The sequence below is a fragment of the Mirounga angustirostris genome, unplaced genomic scaffold (assembly GCF_029215605.1).
Source record: "Mirounga angustirostris isolate CCGP_5_RB_7025 unplaced genomic scaffold, mMirAng1.0.hap1 SCAF_3, whole genome shotgun sequence".
Lineage (NCBI taxonomy): Eukaryota > Metazoa > Chordata > Mammalia > Carnivora > Phocidae > Mirounga > Mirounga angustirostris.
The window spans coordinates 188,823,647-188,836,785 of NW_026991711.1; the positions used below are offsets into that span (position 1 = coordinate 188,823,647).

General features: G+C 45.2%; 1 protein-coding gene across 4 annotated transcripts in view; it reads left to right on the plus strand.

The window, feature by feature from the left end:
• DGKD (diacylglycerol kinase delta) overlaps positions 1-13,139 on the plus strand; it is a 116,303-nt gene that overhangs the window by 18,595 nt on the left and 84,569 nt on the right. For 2 of the 4 annotated variants that reach the window (XM_045867701.3, XM_064587275.1), the window contains exons 2-3: positions 6,531-6,641; positions 8,315-8,395. In XM_045867701.3, coding sequence (XP_045723657.1) covers positions 6,531-6,641; positions 8,315-8,395 — 192 coding nt within the window. Of the gene's footprint in view, positions 1-6,530; positions 6,642-8,314; positions 8,396-12,512; positions 12,564-13,139 lie in introns of those variants that run through there. The other 2 variants (XM_064587276.1, XM_064587274.1) reach the window with 2 other exon arrangements.

Here is a 13,139-nt window from a genome sequence, read left to right on the forward strand (position 1 = left end):
CATTAGAAAAGAGGAGCCATACCGCAGTAACAGGAGAGCCCTCAGATTTAGGGAAGGTGGTTGGAACTCCAAATGAAGGGCAGGTCAAGGAGCAGCTCTTGGGGAATTTGGGCAATACTCTTTGGGGCCACTTTTTGGTTTTCTGCTTTGGTCCTTCCTCATAATACTGGGGACGGGAATGGGACATTTTCCTAACTCTCAGTTACATAGGGGCTTTGGGACATGGTTGCTTTTAATCTTGCAGGCAGCGCGTTGAAGGAGGAAAACCAGGGTAGTGGCAAAGGGCAAGTTGGCTTCTCTTGATTGGTAAGAAAAGAATGGTGCCGTCCTTTTTTTGTGAGTTAGCATTTTTGGGGTCTTTAGGAAAAAAACTCATGTGGGGCACCAGATACAGGGTCTGGCTGTGTGGAGTTGAGAGGACTTCTCCAGCACAGCAGTAACCCACGTGTGCCTCGGGTCTCTCACTCCTGCTGGCTGTTGGTGCCGTGGAGACACCGATGTGTCAACATGCAGTTGTGGCCCGAGGTGTGCAGACCTCTCAGCTTCAGATAGGATGTGATAGGACCGGGTGGTAGGTAGGTAGGGGAGTTGGAGGTAAGTTGCAGGTAGTTCTGAATCAGAATGAATCAGGATGAATTTGTGGATGGTGTTTTGAATTGATGAAGCTACCTTTGCTTAATTTATTTAAATCAGAGTTATCAGTAGGTTTTTAGGATTCATTTTGCCAACAAATATTTTTGGTCTGCTGTCTAGGCCCTAGGTTTGAATTCTGGTTCGTCTTTTTGCTAGTTGTGTGGCCTTGAGTGACTGACTTAATTCTTTGGACCCTCAGTTCCCTAATTTGTAAAATGGGAATATTACTACATAACTCTGAAGTTGATGGAAGGTTAATAGGTAAAAATGCCTCATATGTATTTGGTAAATATGATGGGTACTCAGTAAGCATTTAAAATAAACTCTAGGTCTTTGGGTATGTCATACTTGCCTTTTTTTATGAACAAACCATACTGTTTATGGTATTCATATCCTATAAACCATAGAAGGTTTGAGATAAGAGTGAGGGGGACCTCATGTTTCTTTGTGGTCTGTTAGTAGGCGTTTAACTGTGGACAAGTTATTCAGTCTCTCCTTGCCCAGTTTTTTTTTTTTTTTTTGCCAATTGGAATATTAGCATGTGTTTGTCCTATTAAGAAGGCAAGCAGATGTAAAAAATGCTCATGAAAATTTCAAGTGATATGCAAATTTAAGTTAATAAGTTTTACTAGCTTTTTTCCACAGAAACATTTTAATAGTTCTTTTGTGTATTAACTTTTATGCTAATATCCCCACTTTTTTGAACTTTGTGAATTTGGATGATGTGGACTAATACCAGGTTTATGTAGGTTTTTATCGGAGGACTAAAAAGGTTTAAGGACGAGTAGATCACTGATGTGAACATTGGACTAGATTTTCACTCCTCTCCCCTCTATCTTCCCCCTTCTTTCCTGGCCTGCCTGCAGCCCCTGGCCCTGTCCACTCAGGCAGGCTGGTCATCAGGAACACGTGCAAATTCTCACACTTAACCCGAGCTCTGCCTGAGATTTTACTTCTGTCCCATGCTGAGTAACATGCATGTAAACGTCAGTGCAGCATAAACACATGTAATAGACTGCATGTGTGAACCCAGCAGAGCATCAGGATGTCGCCCCCAGGGATCCTTTCTGTCCAGCATGCTGCCCTTCACATCTCTTAGTCACCATTGGACTTGCTCCGCTTCATGCCCTCTGCCAGTTTTCCATTTAGTAGTTGCTTTTTCTTGTTACTCTTTTGCAGGGGTTCTTAGAATGTTCTGGATGCTGGCTCTGGCCATTGGCAGTATGGCGTGTATCTTCTCCCAGACCGTGGCTTCCCTCTTCCCTTTCTTTGTGAGGTTCTTTGATCAACAGAAGTTCTCATTTGGAATATAGTTGGCTTTAGCGGTTTTATAGTTTGTGTTTAGTATTTTTTCAATTCTCCTTTATTGTCTGCTGAAACTTTTAAAGTTCGGCCTTTTGCATTGCATCCGTAGCCCACATGTGTGAGGTGGGGGACTGAGAGCATTTTTGCTCTTGGATAACCTGTTGTCTTAGGCCCAGCAACTGACTGGTCCCTCCTTGCCCCCAGCTGGAGAAGCTGCTGCTGTCACTTGTCACGCTTTCAAGTCTGCCAGCATCTATTTCTGGGCTGTCCTGAGCCCCAAATGCTGCCTCTAGTCATGTGCTTTAAGGAATAGTCCAGGACAGGCACAGACTGTTTTGTTGTAGCGCTATACTTGGAAGCAGTGTTGGTCGTATAGAGCGGGATGCGTTCCACGTGTTCTAGCGGCCCAAGTGAGTTGTACTGCTGTGAGTGAGCACAGCAATACATGGAAATATTCTGCAGCCGAGAAAGATATACTCACTAATATGGAAGGGTGTTGACAGTGTATCATAACAAAAAATAGGAAGTTCAAGTACGGTATGTGCACTGTGATCCCATGTTTATAAAAAGTTAAGAAACATGTGGGTTAAAAAACCCCACCTGCCATCTTTGCTTCCTCCCATCCCGGTCACATATGGTGCGCTGTGCTCTGGCTTCGCCCTGGCAGGTCCTCCTCTGACTCCTCCCACTTGGCATCATGAGTGTGGCCTCCTGGGGCCTTTCTCCTTGCCCCTGGCCTTGTGCCCACTTTCTTCTATGCTCCCTTTGGGTTCCTGCCTCTCTGTACCCAAGCTTGGTGTCCTGGGGTTCCTGGTCCCCTGTGCCTGCCCTCCTGCTCTTTTTCCATATGGGTCTTACCAAGACATCTCCTCTGTTAAACCTTCTCTCACACCCTGACCTCATATCCGCTGCCGTCTCTCTGCTCAGCTCCCCCTGGCATGCTTGAGGACCTCGTGGGCATGCCCCAAACGAAGCTCCCAGCCTCCCCCATGAAACCAGAGTCCTCCTCGCCTCCATCCGTGGTGGCCTTCTTCCCAGGCACCCCAAGCACTCTCATGTCTGTGTCCCTGTCTCCCTCCCAGAGGCTCAGTGTTGCTGGCTGCCCTCTTATAAAAGTTTCTGGACTGTTCTGCATGCCTCTAGGTTTCCCTCTTCCTTTCCTCCGTACTGCGGCCAAAACCATCTTTGCAAAGGTGTACCCGAGGACCTGAGACCCACAGGCCTGGCTGTCAGTGATCTGGGCATGTTTGACCAGGACTTGAGGGGCCTGCGCTTGCCTTTCCCTGCCCACTGGTTTGAAGCCTTTTTTTTTCCCCTGAAGATTTTATTTATTTCTTAGAGAGACAGCACAAGCCCACAAGCCCGAGGGACAGAGAATCTCAAGCAGACTGTGCTGAGCGCAGAGCCCGATGCAGGGCTTGTTCCCATGACACTGAGATCACGACCTGAGCAGAAACCAAGAGTTGGATGCTTAACTGACTGCGCCACCCAGGTGCCCCTGGTTTGAAGCCTTTTTAAGGTCATCTCCAGAGCTGCCTTCCTCAGTCCTTTGTTCCTGAGCAGGATGACTAAAGATTTGAGCTGCGCGCCGCCGCCCCCCCCGGCCCCAGCAGGTGCCCAGGCAGTCTCACCTGTGGGCCAGGTGCTCTCTGTCTGCTCACCGTGGGTGGCTGTGGCACCCAGGGCCACGCTTAGACTGCCGGTTTCATCCCTGGAGTCCAGCTTGGAGATTTACTTCCTCTCTCGAGGTGGGCGTCGGGCTCACTTTCCCACTCTGATTCTCAGTGCCTGTGTGTGTTTTGAATCTGTCCTTTCTTATTTCTATTGGTAATGAAGGTACCCTGGATTGCTTGAAGGACAGAGTGGGCCGTTCTGTTTGTGCAAAGAACTTGACAAAATGGTTCTAAGAGCCTGGCCGCCCAGCATGTCCTGATCGAGCTGTGCTTGAGTGTGGGTTTTTGACTTCTGGTTCTCTGCTCCATTGGGCACAAGGAGGAGCCCTGCCAGCTGAGCAGTGTTTCCTGTGGGTGCCATTTACAAGCTGCCAAATGCAAAACACAGCAGATTATTCAGGGGTGTTATTTTCTTGACCACTTTTAGTTCATTGCTTTTGACTGAGTGTTTAAAAATATTCTGCAGCATATCTATAGTATTCTCGAGCAGCGAATCAGGAGAAGAAACGCAGTTTCTGAGAAAGCTTCAAAGAAATACTGGTCTTTATCTTTTCCCCAGCCTTTTCCGCTGAAACCCACCAGAGTCTTTTTCTGAGTGCTCTTGTTCTATAAATAGAACAGCGGCCCTCCTTGGTTAGCCCAAGATCGCAGCGCTCATCCGCTTTCTGAACGATTTGTGTGTGTGTGGTGGAGTGGATTGTATTTTAATTTTGCTTTTCTTTTATGTGTGAGATGTGTGGCGGGAGATGCAAGAAAAAATACTCTAGCGTTTATTCTTTAAAGATAACTTATTATAACTCTTCTGGGTCTGGGCTTGTTGGTTTTGTTGTCTTTTTTTTTTAATTTGCATTTAGGAAGGAGATGGAAGTGGTGACTTCCCGTGCAGAGGTAAGGAAGACGCGTGGGGGCGAGGAGAGGTGCCTACGCCTGTGAGCGAGTCCTGTGAAGTCAAGCAGGAGAGGCTGTCCCGGAGCGCGGTGCGGGCGCCTGTGGGTCTGCATCGCTGTGCGCAGACGTAGCTGTTCTGGGTCTCCGAAGAGCACGTTGCCATGAGTGTCCACGTGTACGTGGCTCCGAAAAGAATGTTAGGAAACAACCTGCTAGTCCTTCTGTATGGGGGATGGTTTCTACCTGCAGCTCCTGGGATCCGGGGGCGTGCGTTCTCTCTGGCTTGACACAGTTCCCGCCCTTGCGAACAGCAGTGCCTTCGTTTAGTTAAGGATGGCAGTTTCAGATTCTGTGACTGTAGTGGCATGTCTGTTCCTTTGATCATTGGGTGAGGTTGTGGTCTTCTCTCTGCTGCTGGCACTCTTTAATTACCTGGGAGAGCGGGTGGGTGATGTCCTCAGAAGTAGGGGGGGGAGTCATGTGCCACAGAACGAGGAGGGAGATTCCTCAGTAGTTCTTCTCCTGGGAGTTGGAGAAGGTTGCTGTTTGTACTGCGAGGCCGGCCGGCCAGCACAGCTCCCGTGACACCTGGCCCACGGTCACGAGCTGGCCTGTGCGGCTCCCCCTGTCTGGGAAGCTGCCTGAGAGGCGTCCTGTGGCGGGGACAAGGAGGGGAGTGGCGGCCCACACTCCCAGGTCCCCCCCTGGCCCCCTGGGTGCTGTGCGGCTCAGGTCGGGGTCCCGGTGCGTGGCCCTGTGTTGGTGGTGTGTGTGGGACCAGGGGCGTTCTTCGGCGTTCTTCTCAGGGTGGGGGTTAGCTGCATCCCGAGTTCCCTCCCTGCTCTGTTTGGAGTTGGCTGGTGGAGGGACCAGACCGCACCGGTGTTCTCCTCTTGCCTTCTGACGTGTCTGGGTTAAGTGAGGTTTCTGTGTCTGGTTTCATCTTATGTCGTCTTCAGTGGCCACAGGTCCCCAAGTGCTTTGGACAGATACTTTCTTTAAAAAGTTACTTAAAGTGCAAAGCTGTATGGGATTAGGTAATTCATCTGAAACATCTCTGAACCGGTATTGGTGTATTGGAGCAGAGTTGTGCATTCTGTCTGATTCCACAGCGAGACTTCTTGTACAGTGGCCGTTTCTGGCAGCTGGGGAAAAAGAAGTATGCACGTGCCGAGAACCAGGCTCTTGTTTCAGGCACGTTGTTTATTCTTTTTGCTCGTCGTGGCTCCCAGTGGTTCAGATGTCTAATGATCAAGTAGCTCTTTGAGCATTTCACGCTGAGTGTCCTGCAGGGCTCCCTTGTCCTATTAGACCAGCCCCCGGGACAGCACAAGAGGGCAGACAGCTCCAGGAGAAGCCATGTCCCTTCGTGGCTTTTATTGAGCCAAGGTGAGTGGACTGGACTGCTGTCCACCTCAGCTGTTAAGGGAAGGAACTCCAGTTTCCTGGTGGACTGATCAGATTTATGGGATGAGAGGAGTTTCAGTGACTTTGGTTGTGGCAGTTCTCTCTGACAGTTTGGGCAGAGGCACATGCCTAGCTTGTGAATGGGGTGAGGGTCGAGTGGGGTGCAGGCCTGGAGCTGCGCTGAACCCCATAGCAAGCTACGTCGACAGTTTTGGCAGCAGGATCCTGAGAAATGGCAGGAGGCCAGAGAACACGGAGATGGGGCCAAGAATAGCTGAAAAATACCAAATGCTGAAGTTAGAGAATGCTCTGGCCCCTTGCTGCTCACTGTGGCCCTGCGAGTCTTCTTGTCCCCTTCTGTGGATCCCCTGGGCATGGCCAGGCACACTGTGGGCCCCTGACACCCTCACTGCTCAGGCACGCCATAGTCCCTCAGAGAATTGTGTAGCCCTCCCGGGCAGCGCGCTTGGCCTGTCCAGAGGCCAGGGTCTAGGGAGAGCGTGACAAGTACTTCAGTCAGGCCCCTGGCCTACACACACGCACTGGCCCGTCTGTGCGGTTCCACGGGATGGGCTCGAGGGCACCGTGCAGACGCTTGCTCATGGATCATTTCTGTGCTTTCAGACCGTCATCAAGGAGGGGATGCTGACCAAACAGAACAATTCATTCCAGCGATCAAAACGGAGATACTTTAAGCTGCGGGGCCGAACGCTGTACTACGCAAAAACGGCAAAGGTGAGGTGCTGTGGAGACCACTTGAGAACAGACTCGGGAGGGGCCGCAGGGGAGAGCTTCCCTACCGAGTCCGCATCCTGGGACAAACCTCCACTGCTTACAGCTGTTATTTCCAGCGAGTTTGGTAATACTCCACGGTGCTAGCTTTAATTTGTCTCAAGGCATGTTTTATTTCTTATAAACTTTGGCTTTTACTCACTTTTCTTTTCCTTAATGTCCTATGTCACCATTGGGGGAAGGGGGAAATGTCGCAGAAATAATCAAATTACAGTTAAAGATCTTTCTTTTGGAAGAGTTGGGGGTCACAGGCTTATACATTTCTTATGGGCTAAAATATCTTTTTTTTTTCTTTAAAAGCTCTTTATTGACAAATGCTTTTAAAGAAACTGTCAATTTATAATTGACAAGCAAAAAGCTATAGATATTTAATGTATACAACTTAATGAGTTTGGAGATAAGTAGTACATACGTGTGAAACTACTTGAAGCTGTTTTTGGAGCGTATTGGGCTTGTTGGTGTGTGAACAGAACAGTGAAGTTCTGTCTCGAGGCCTCTAGCCGAGCTCCTCCTTCCCCTGTGCCCGCTTGTGCGTGAGCTTTGCAGCGAGAGTCACCAGGCTCGAGTGGAAGACAAGGAGCCACTGAAAGCCACTGAATTCCGTTGTGTTTAAGCAAATGTGTGTTTGTAAAGCTAGTTTTTGGTGTTCTGAATACCAGTATTGTATCGGTATTGTTGTCAATACTGATATTTTGGTATTAAAATGTAAATGATTCAGATTCCAGATTTTTTTTTTTAGATGTATCCGTAGAGAGTGCATTAAAATTTGAAATTGAACAGAGCAACTTGTTTAGAGAGGGTTCTGACCACATCCCTCATTAAAAAAAAGAAACCAAAAAAACAAAAAACCGCTTGTAGTTATTTTAGTTCTGTGTGTGTGTGGGGAGAGATTTTGGGGGAGGAGGTTCGTTACTTTAAAAGGGTGAGTCTCTTTTCTAAGTCATTAGCATTTCCTCCAGGTGTTCCCAATGGAATCCTCTTAGAGGGGACAGTAAGGTAAACAGGAGATGGGCACTGTGGGGATTTGGGGGGAGAGTGGAGAGGAAATAGGTTGGGGGGAAGGTCCCCAGTGTAATTCCCAGTGCTCCTTCTGGAGCCTGGCTGTCTCCCTCTCCAGGACTAGATTCCTTCTGGTCTGCTCCTTTGGTTTTTTTCATGGCCAGATCCCTTCTATTTGGGTTGGTCTCTCTTCCTAGAATCATTGATTTTAGCCAGGACCTTTCCCCCTAAGTGTGCCAGCTGGAAGGACAGAGGATCCTCAGGCTGGAGCCCTGCTCCCTCAGGTGGACTCTGTGTGAGGGCATGTTTCACATATAAAAGTGAAATGCTGATTACAAAAAATAAATACGGAAATCACAGTGGTTTTTTGTTTTCTTTTGTTTTTCTCCACTAATGCAATCACTCATGAACTCCTGGCTTAAAAAACACTCAGAGGTCTACCTGTGAGCTCTGTGCTCTTGGTTAGAAGCAGGTAGGGTGGACGCAGTCCATGTAGTTATCAAGTGCTCAAGTCCCGAGGTGCTTGGCATTGTGGGTGCTTGGCTGCGGGTGAGGGAGAGTGGCTGGGCCAGGGGCCTTGGCCCCGCACTGACCGTGGTGCCCGTGTCTCTCTCCAGTCGATCATATTTGATGAGGTGGACCTGACAGACGCCAGTGTGGCTGAATCCAGCACCAAGAACGTCAACAACAGTTTCACGGTGAGACTCTGGACCACACCTTTATTGATTCCTCACCACATTTTGCTTTCCTTTTTAATTTGAACAAGTGTGTGTGAGCAGTTCAGACCTTTTTATTTTTTTCTGATTGGAACACTTCCTGGCAAATTTTGAATTTAATGTTGAAAATAATAGAATGATTGGAGAAAAACTGAGAATTTGGCACATGTAAGCTCAAGTGAACAAGAGGGTCCAAGTGAATTTTTTAACATGTTGTTGTTTACATTTCTCTAACAGTTTTGCACAGAGGTTTGTTTTTTATGATTATTGTAGAAAATTTGGAAAACATAGGAAAATATGTCGAAACAACCATGATTCAGCTACCTCAAAACACATGCTGTTGATATTTTGACATTTTGGTGTGTTTCATTACATTTAAACTGTTTCCCTCCCTACCCCCAAATTTATAGAAGTTACACTGTACTTTTTGCAAAAGTTCCAAAAGCCTAAAATCATGTGACCTCACCACCCAGAGGTAGCCAACTGCTCACTCTAGAGTGTTCATCTTTATTTCTAAATACCTGTGCCTTCCCCCTCATACACCATGAGATTGTTGTGATCCTTTTATTTTATACCTGTTTTTTTTTTTTTTTCCTCTTGACAATTTATGGTGGACATTTTCCCATGTCAGTTGATCAAAATGTACCTCATATTTTTTAATGGCTATATAGGTAGCATTTCTGGTATGACTACAATTTTGGGTTCAGGGGCCGACTTTAAAATCTGTCTGTATTGAGTGTGATTCTAATGGCAGGAATGGGATATTTAAACGTATGTTTCTCTGTATTATTAAGCCAGCCAGTCTAGAAGCAAAGTATGCTCCCTGATTTTTTTTTTTTTTTTTCCAATTCTTTTATAACTCAGTCAAAGTGGGTAATTTTCTTTACATTTAGGATCTGACATTTTGGGTTAGTGTTAGTTTCAGATACTTTCAGGTTTTGTTTTATTTATTTATGGGCTGATTATTGATGTTGCTGACGTGAATGGGATTTTCCTTCCCCCATTTAGACTTCTACTTATTTTGTTTTTTTTTTTTTTTTTTTTTTTTTTAAAGATTTTATTTATTTATTTGACAGAGAGAGAGACAGCGAGAGTAGGAACACAAGCAGGGGGAGTGGGAGAGGGAGAAGCAGGCTTCCCGCTGAGCAGGGAGCCCGATGTGGGGCTCGATCCCAGGACCCTGGGATCATGACCTGAGCCGAAGGCAGACGCTTAACGACTGAGCCACCCAGGCGCCCTTATTTTGTTTTGATATAACTAACTACTTGTTTTTGGTTCATGGCTTATCGAATTAGTCAGACTTTCCTGGTGGTCTCTCTTATTCTTTGTTTTACTTGGAATATTTTTATTTTTACTCCATTAATTTTATTGTTTACTTACTGGCTAGGGAGAGACTTTTAAAACTATAAGTGGATTATTTTGTGATTTGTGGCTTTTAGACTTTTTAATAGGAATAGGTATTTTATTGGGGTGTTTTTGAGCATTAATTTAGTTTATTGTGTTGGTTTTAGGTATTTGTGCATTTCCTAATAATAAATTGTTCTTGGTAATGTTAAATTTTGCAGCCTAATTTTGTGTTTAGAATGTTCCTATCTAATGTGTATGGATGGACATTTCCTTTGGGGCAGGAGGTAACTTTTGTTGTGTTTTGATCTCAGAGTTATACTAGTCTCATAAAATTCACTTAGTAACTTTCCATGACTTTATGTGTTCCAGAACACTTTATAAAGCTTTAGAATTGATCGTTTCTTGAAAATATGAGAGAACTTACTTTAAATTCTCTGTCATAAAGACTAGTCAGAGAGTGGGCGCCTGGGTGGCTCAGTTGGTTAAGCGTCTGCCTTCGGCTCCAGTTATGATCCAGGGTCCCAGAGCCCAGCATCGGGCTCCCTGCTCTGCAGGGAGCGTGCTTCTCCCTCTCCCTCTGCCTGCCGCTCCCCCTGCTTGTGCTCTCTCTCTCTCTCTCTCTTTGTCAAATAAATAAATAAAATCTTAAAAAAACCCAAAACACAAAAAGCCTTAAAAAAAAAAAGACTCTTTAGGGGAGGTAAGGCTGTGAAAAGTTTTATTTTCACTTTCTGATCATTTGAGCTTTTTTACTTCTTGACTCCATTTTTATAATTTACTTTCCCACTTATCCCACCTTTAAATTCAGTAGCTCGGATTATTTGCACTTTAAACCTCAGTGTCTCTGGTTATATCCCTTTTGCATTTCTAATATTATTTGTTTAGCTTTTGTTTTTCTTGTCAGATTTCTTTTTTTTTTTTAAAGATTTTATTTATCTGAGACAGAGAATGAGAGAGACAGAGAGCACATGAGAGAGGGGAGGGTCAGAGGGAGAAGCAGGCTCCCTGCGGAGCAGGGAGCCCGATGCGGGACTCGATCCCGGGACTCCAGGATCATGACCTGAGCCGAAGGCAGTCGCTTAACCAACTGAGCCACCCAGGCGCCCTTCTTGTCAGATTTCTTAAACTCCATCCCTTTTGTTGTTTTTGTAAGAGAACCAGTTCTTGGATTATTGATCAGTTCCATTTTTCTGGTACCTAATTCAATTTCTGCATTTATATTTATTGTCTCTTTTTTGCTTTTCACAACTTTTAAAAACAACTTACTGGGGCGCCTGGGTGGCTCAGTTGGTTGGGCGACTGCCTTCGGCTCAGGTCATGATCCCGGAGTCCCGGGATCGAGTCCCGCATCGGGCTCCCTGCTCAGCAAGGAGCCTGCTTCTCCCTCTGACCCTCCCCCACTCGTGTACTCTCTCTCTCTCTCATTCTCGCTCTCTCACAATAAATAAATCTTTAAAAAAAAACCAAAAACAACTTACTGATTAGCTTATTCTTCTGTTGTGTGTGTGTGTGTATAATCATACTGACAATAAAATTATATACTGAAAATATGAGGGACTCTGAATTGAACTCTGAGTGCCTTTCTGTTCACATTCCAAAAGTTGTTTTTTCTCCTGGTAGAAAAGTGTTACTAGAGTCAAATTACTGATCATTCAAGTTATTAAAGAAAATTTTGAACTATATAAATATAAATAGGAAATTTAAAACCATCCATATTCCTATTACCCAAAGATACCTGGTAATATATTTTGGTTGATGTCATCCCACAAATACATTTTATAAAATATGTTTTTTAACCTTCTTTCTTTAACAATGAGCTTTTCCTCTTAACCTTTAAAATCTTGTTTACTGATACTACATAGTATTCTAACATATAAATGTGTAAGTTTATTTAAGCAGTCCCTATTATAGTGAATGTTACATTTTTTTCCTATCATAAATAATATTGTGATATACACTTGTACACAGATCCTTTGGTGCATTTCTGATTATTTCTATAAAATCTTAGAAATGGAATTCCATTTGAGGTACAAAGTATGAACTTTTAAAAGGCTTTTGACAAATAAATGAGGTACTGAATACATGTTACAGCTTGTATGAGCCTTGAAAACATGATGCTGAGTGAAAGAAGCCAGACACAAAAGGCCACATATCTTACGATTCCTTTGATATGAAACGTCACAATAGGCAAATCTGTAGAGACAGAAAGTAGATTAGTGGCTGGGAGGGGGTGTGGAGGAGGGGGGAATGACTGCCGGAGATACAGATTTTTTTGAGGGGATGACAGAATATTCTAGAATTACATACAGGTGGTGGTTGCAGAACTTTGTGAGTATGCTAAAACACACTGAATTGTATACTTTAAAAGGGTGAATTGTGGGGCACCTGGGTGGCCCAGTCATTAAGTGCCTGCCTTCGGCTCAGGTCATGATCCCAGGGTCCTGGGATTGAGCCCTGCATCGGGCTCCCTGCTCAGTGGGAAGCCTGCTTCTCCCTCTCCCACTCCCCCTGCTTGTGTTTCCTCTCTCACTGTTTCTCTCTGTCAAATAAATAAAATCTTAAAAAAAAAAGGGTGAATTGTGTGGGAATTGTTTCTCAGTAAAAATAAAATGGAAGAAATAGGATGGTACTATGCTTTTGGTACTATATGAGTTAATATGGAGCTTTGTCAGCTGGATCTGAGAATGAACCCTGATTCATACATTGTCTCTATGGGAAAATGTGTTCTGACTGCCAAACACTTGACTTCCAGATGTAGATCCTGTCTGCGTTGGAGAGACCTCTGGAACTCCATCTCTGTCAGGTAGTCATGGATAATTCCCAGCCTTCAGGACAGAGGCACCAAGTCTTTTACATTTATTTTCCATTTTGTTACTGCTTTAAAAACTGCCTTTTCATCTGAGGATGTGCTGAAAGGACCAGAGAAAGATTAATACTAAGGTTCCCCAGAAACATTCCAAGATAAGGAAGCTCATCCCATGAGTGATTCATGATGGCATGTGGAATATGGAGATAAATGGGGAGAGCTTGCGGTCCAGTTCCCCCCAGTCATGCTTCTGTAGAGAGTCTGACAGTTCTGGGGCTGCGGGTGATAGAAATATTTTCTTTGCTTAAAATTCACACTTAATGATTATCCCTCTTTCTAACCCCCTGCGGTGTTTACTGTCTGAACTCTGAACCAGTTGTGTACCATACAGCGAACTGCCGGAGTCTCTATGTGGTCTCTCTTCCATCGGCTGGGCCCTCGTGGACTTTGCCAGTGCCTGGCGCACATGGTCAAGGCACAAGAGCAGAATGAACAAATGTATTTGCCCAGAAGCTATGACATTTCCTGGAACATCTCATTTGGTTTTCCAACTATTCCAGTAGTAATTTCCCA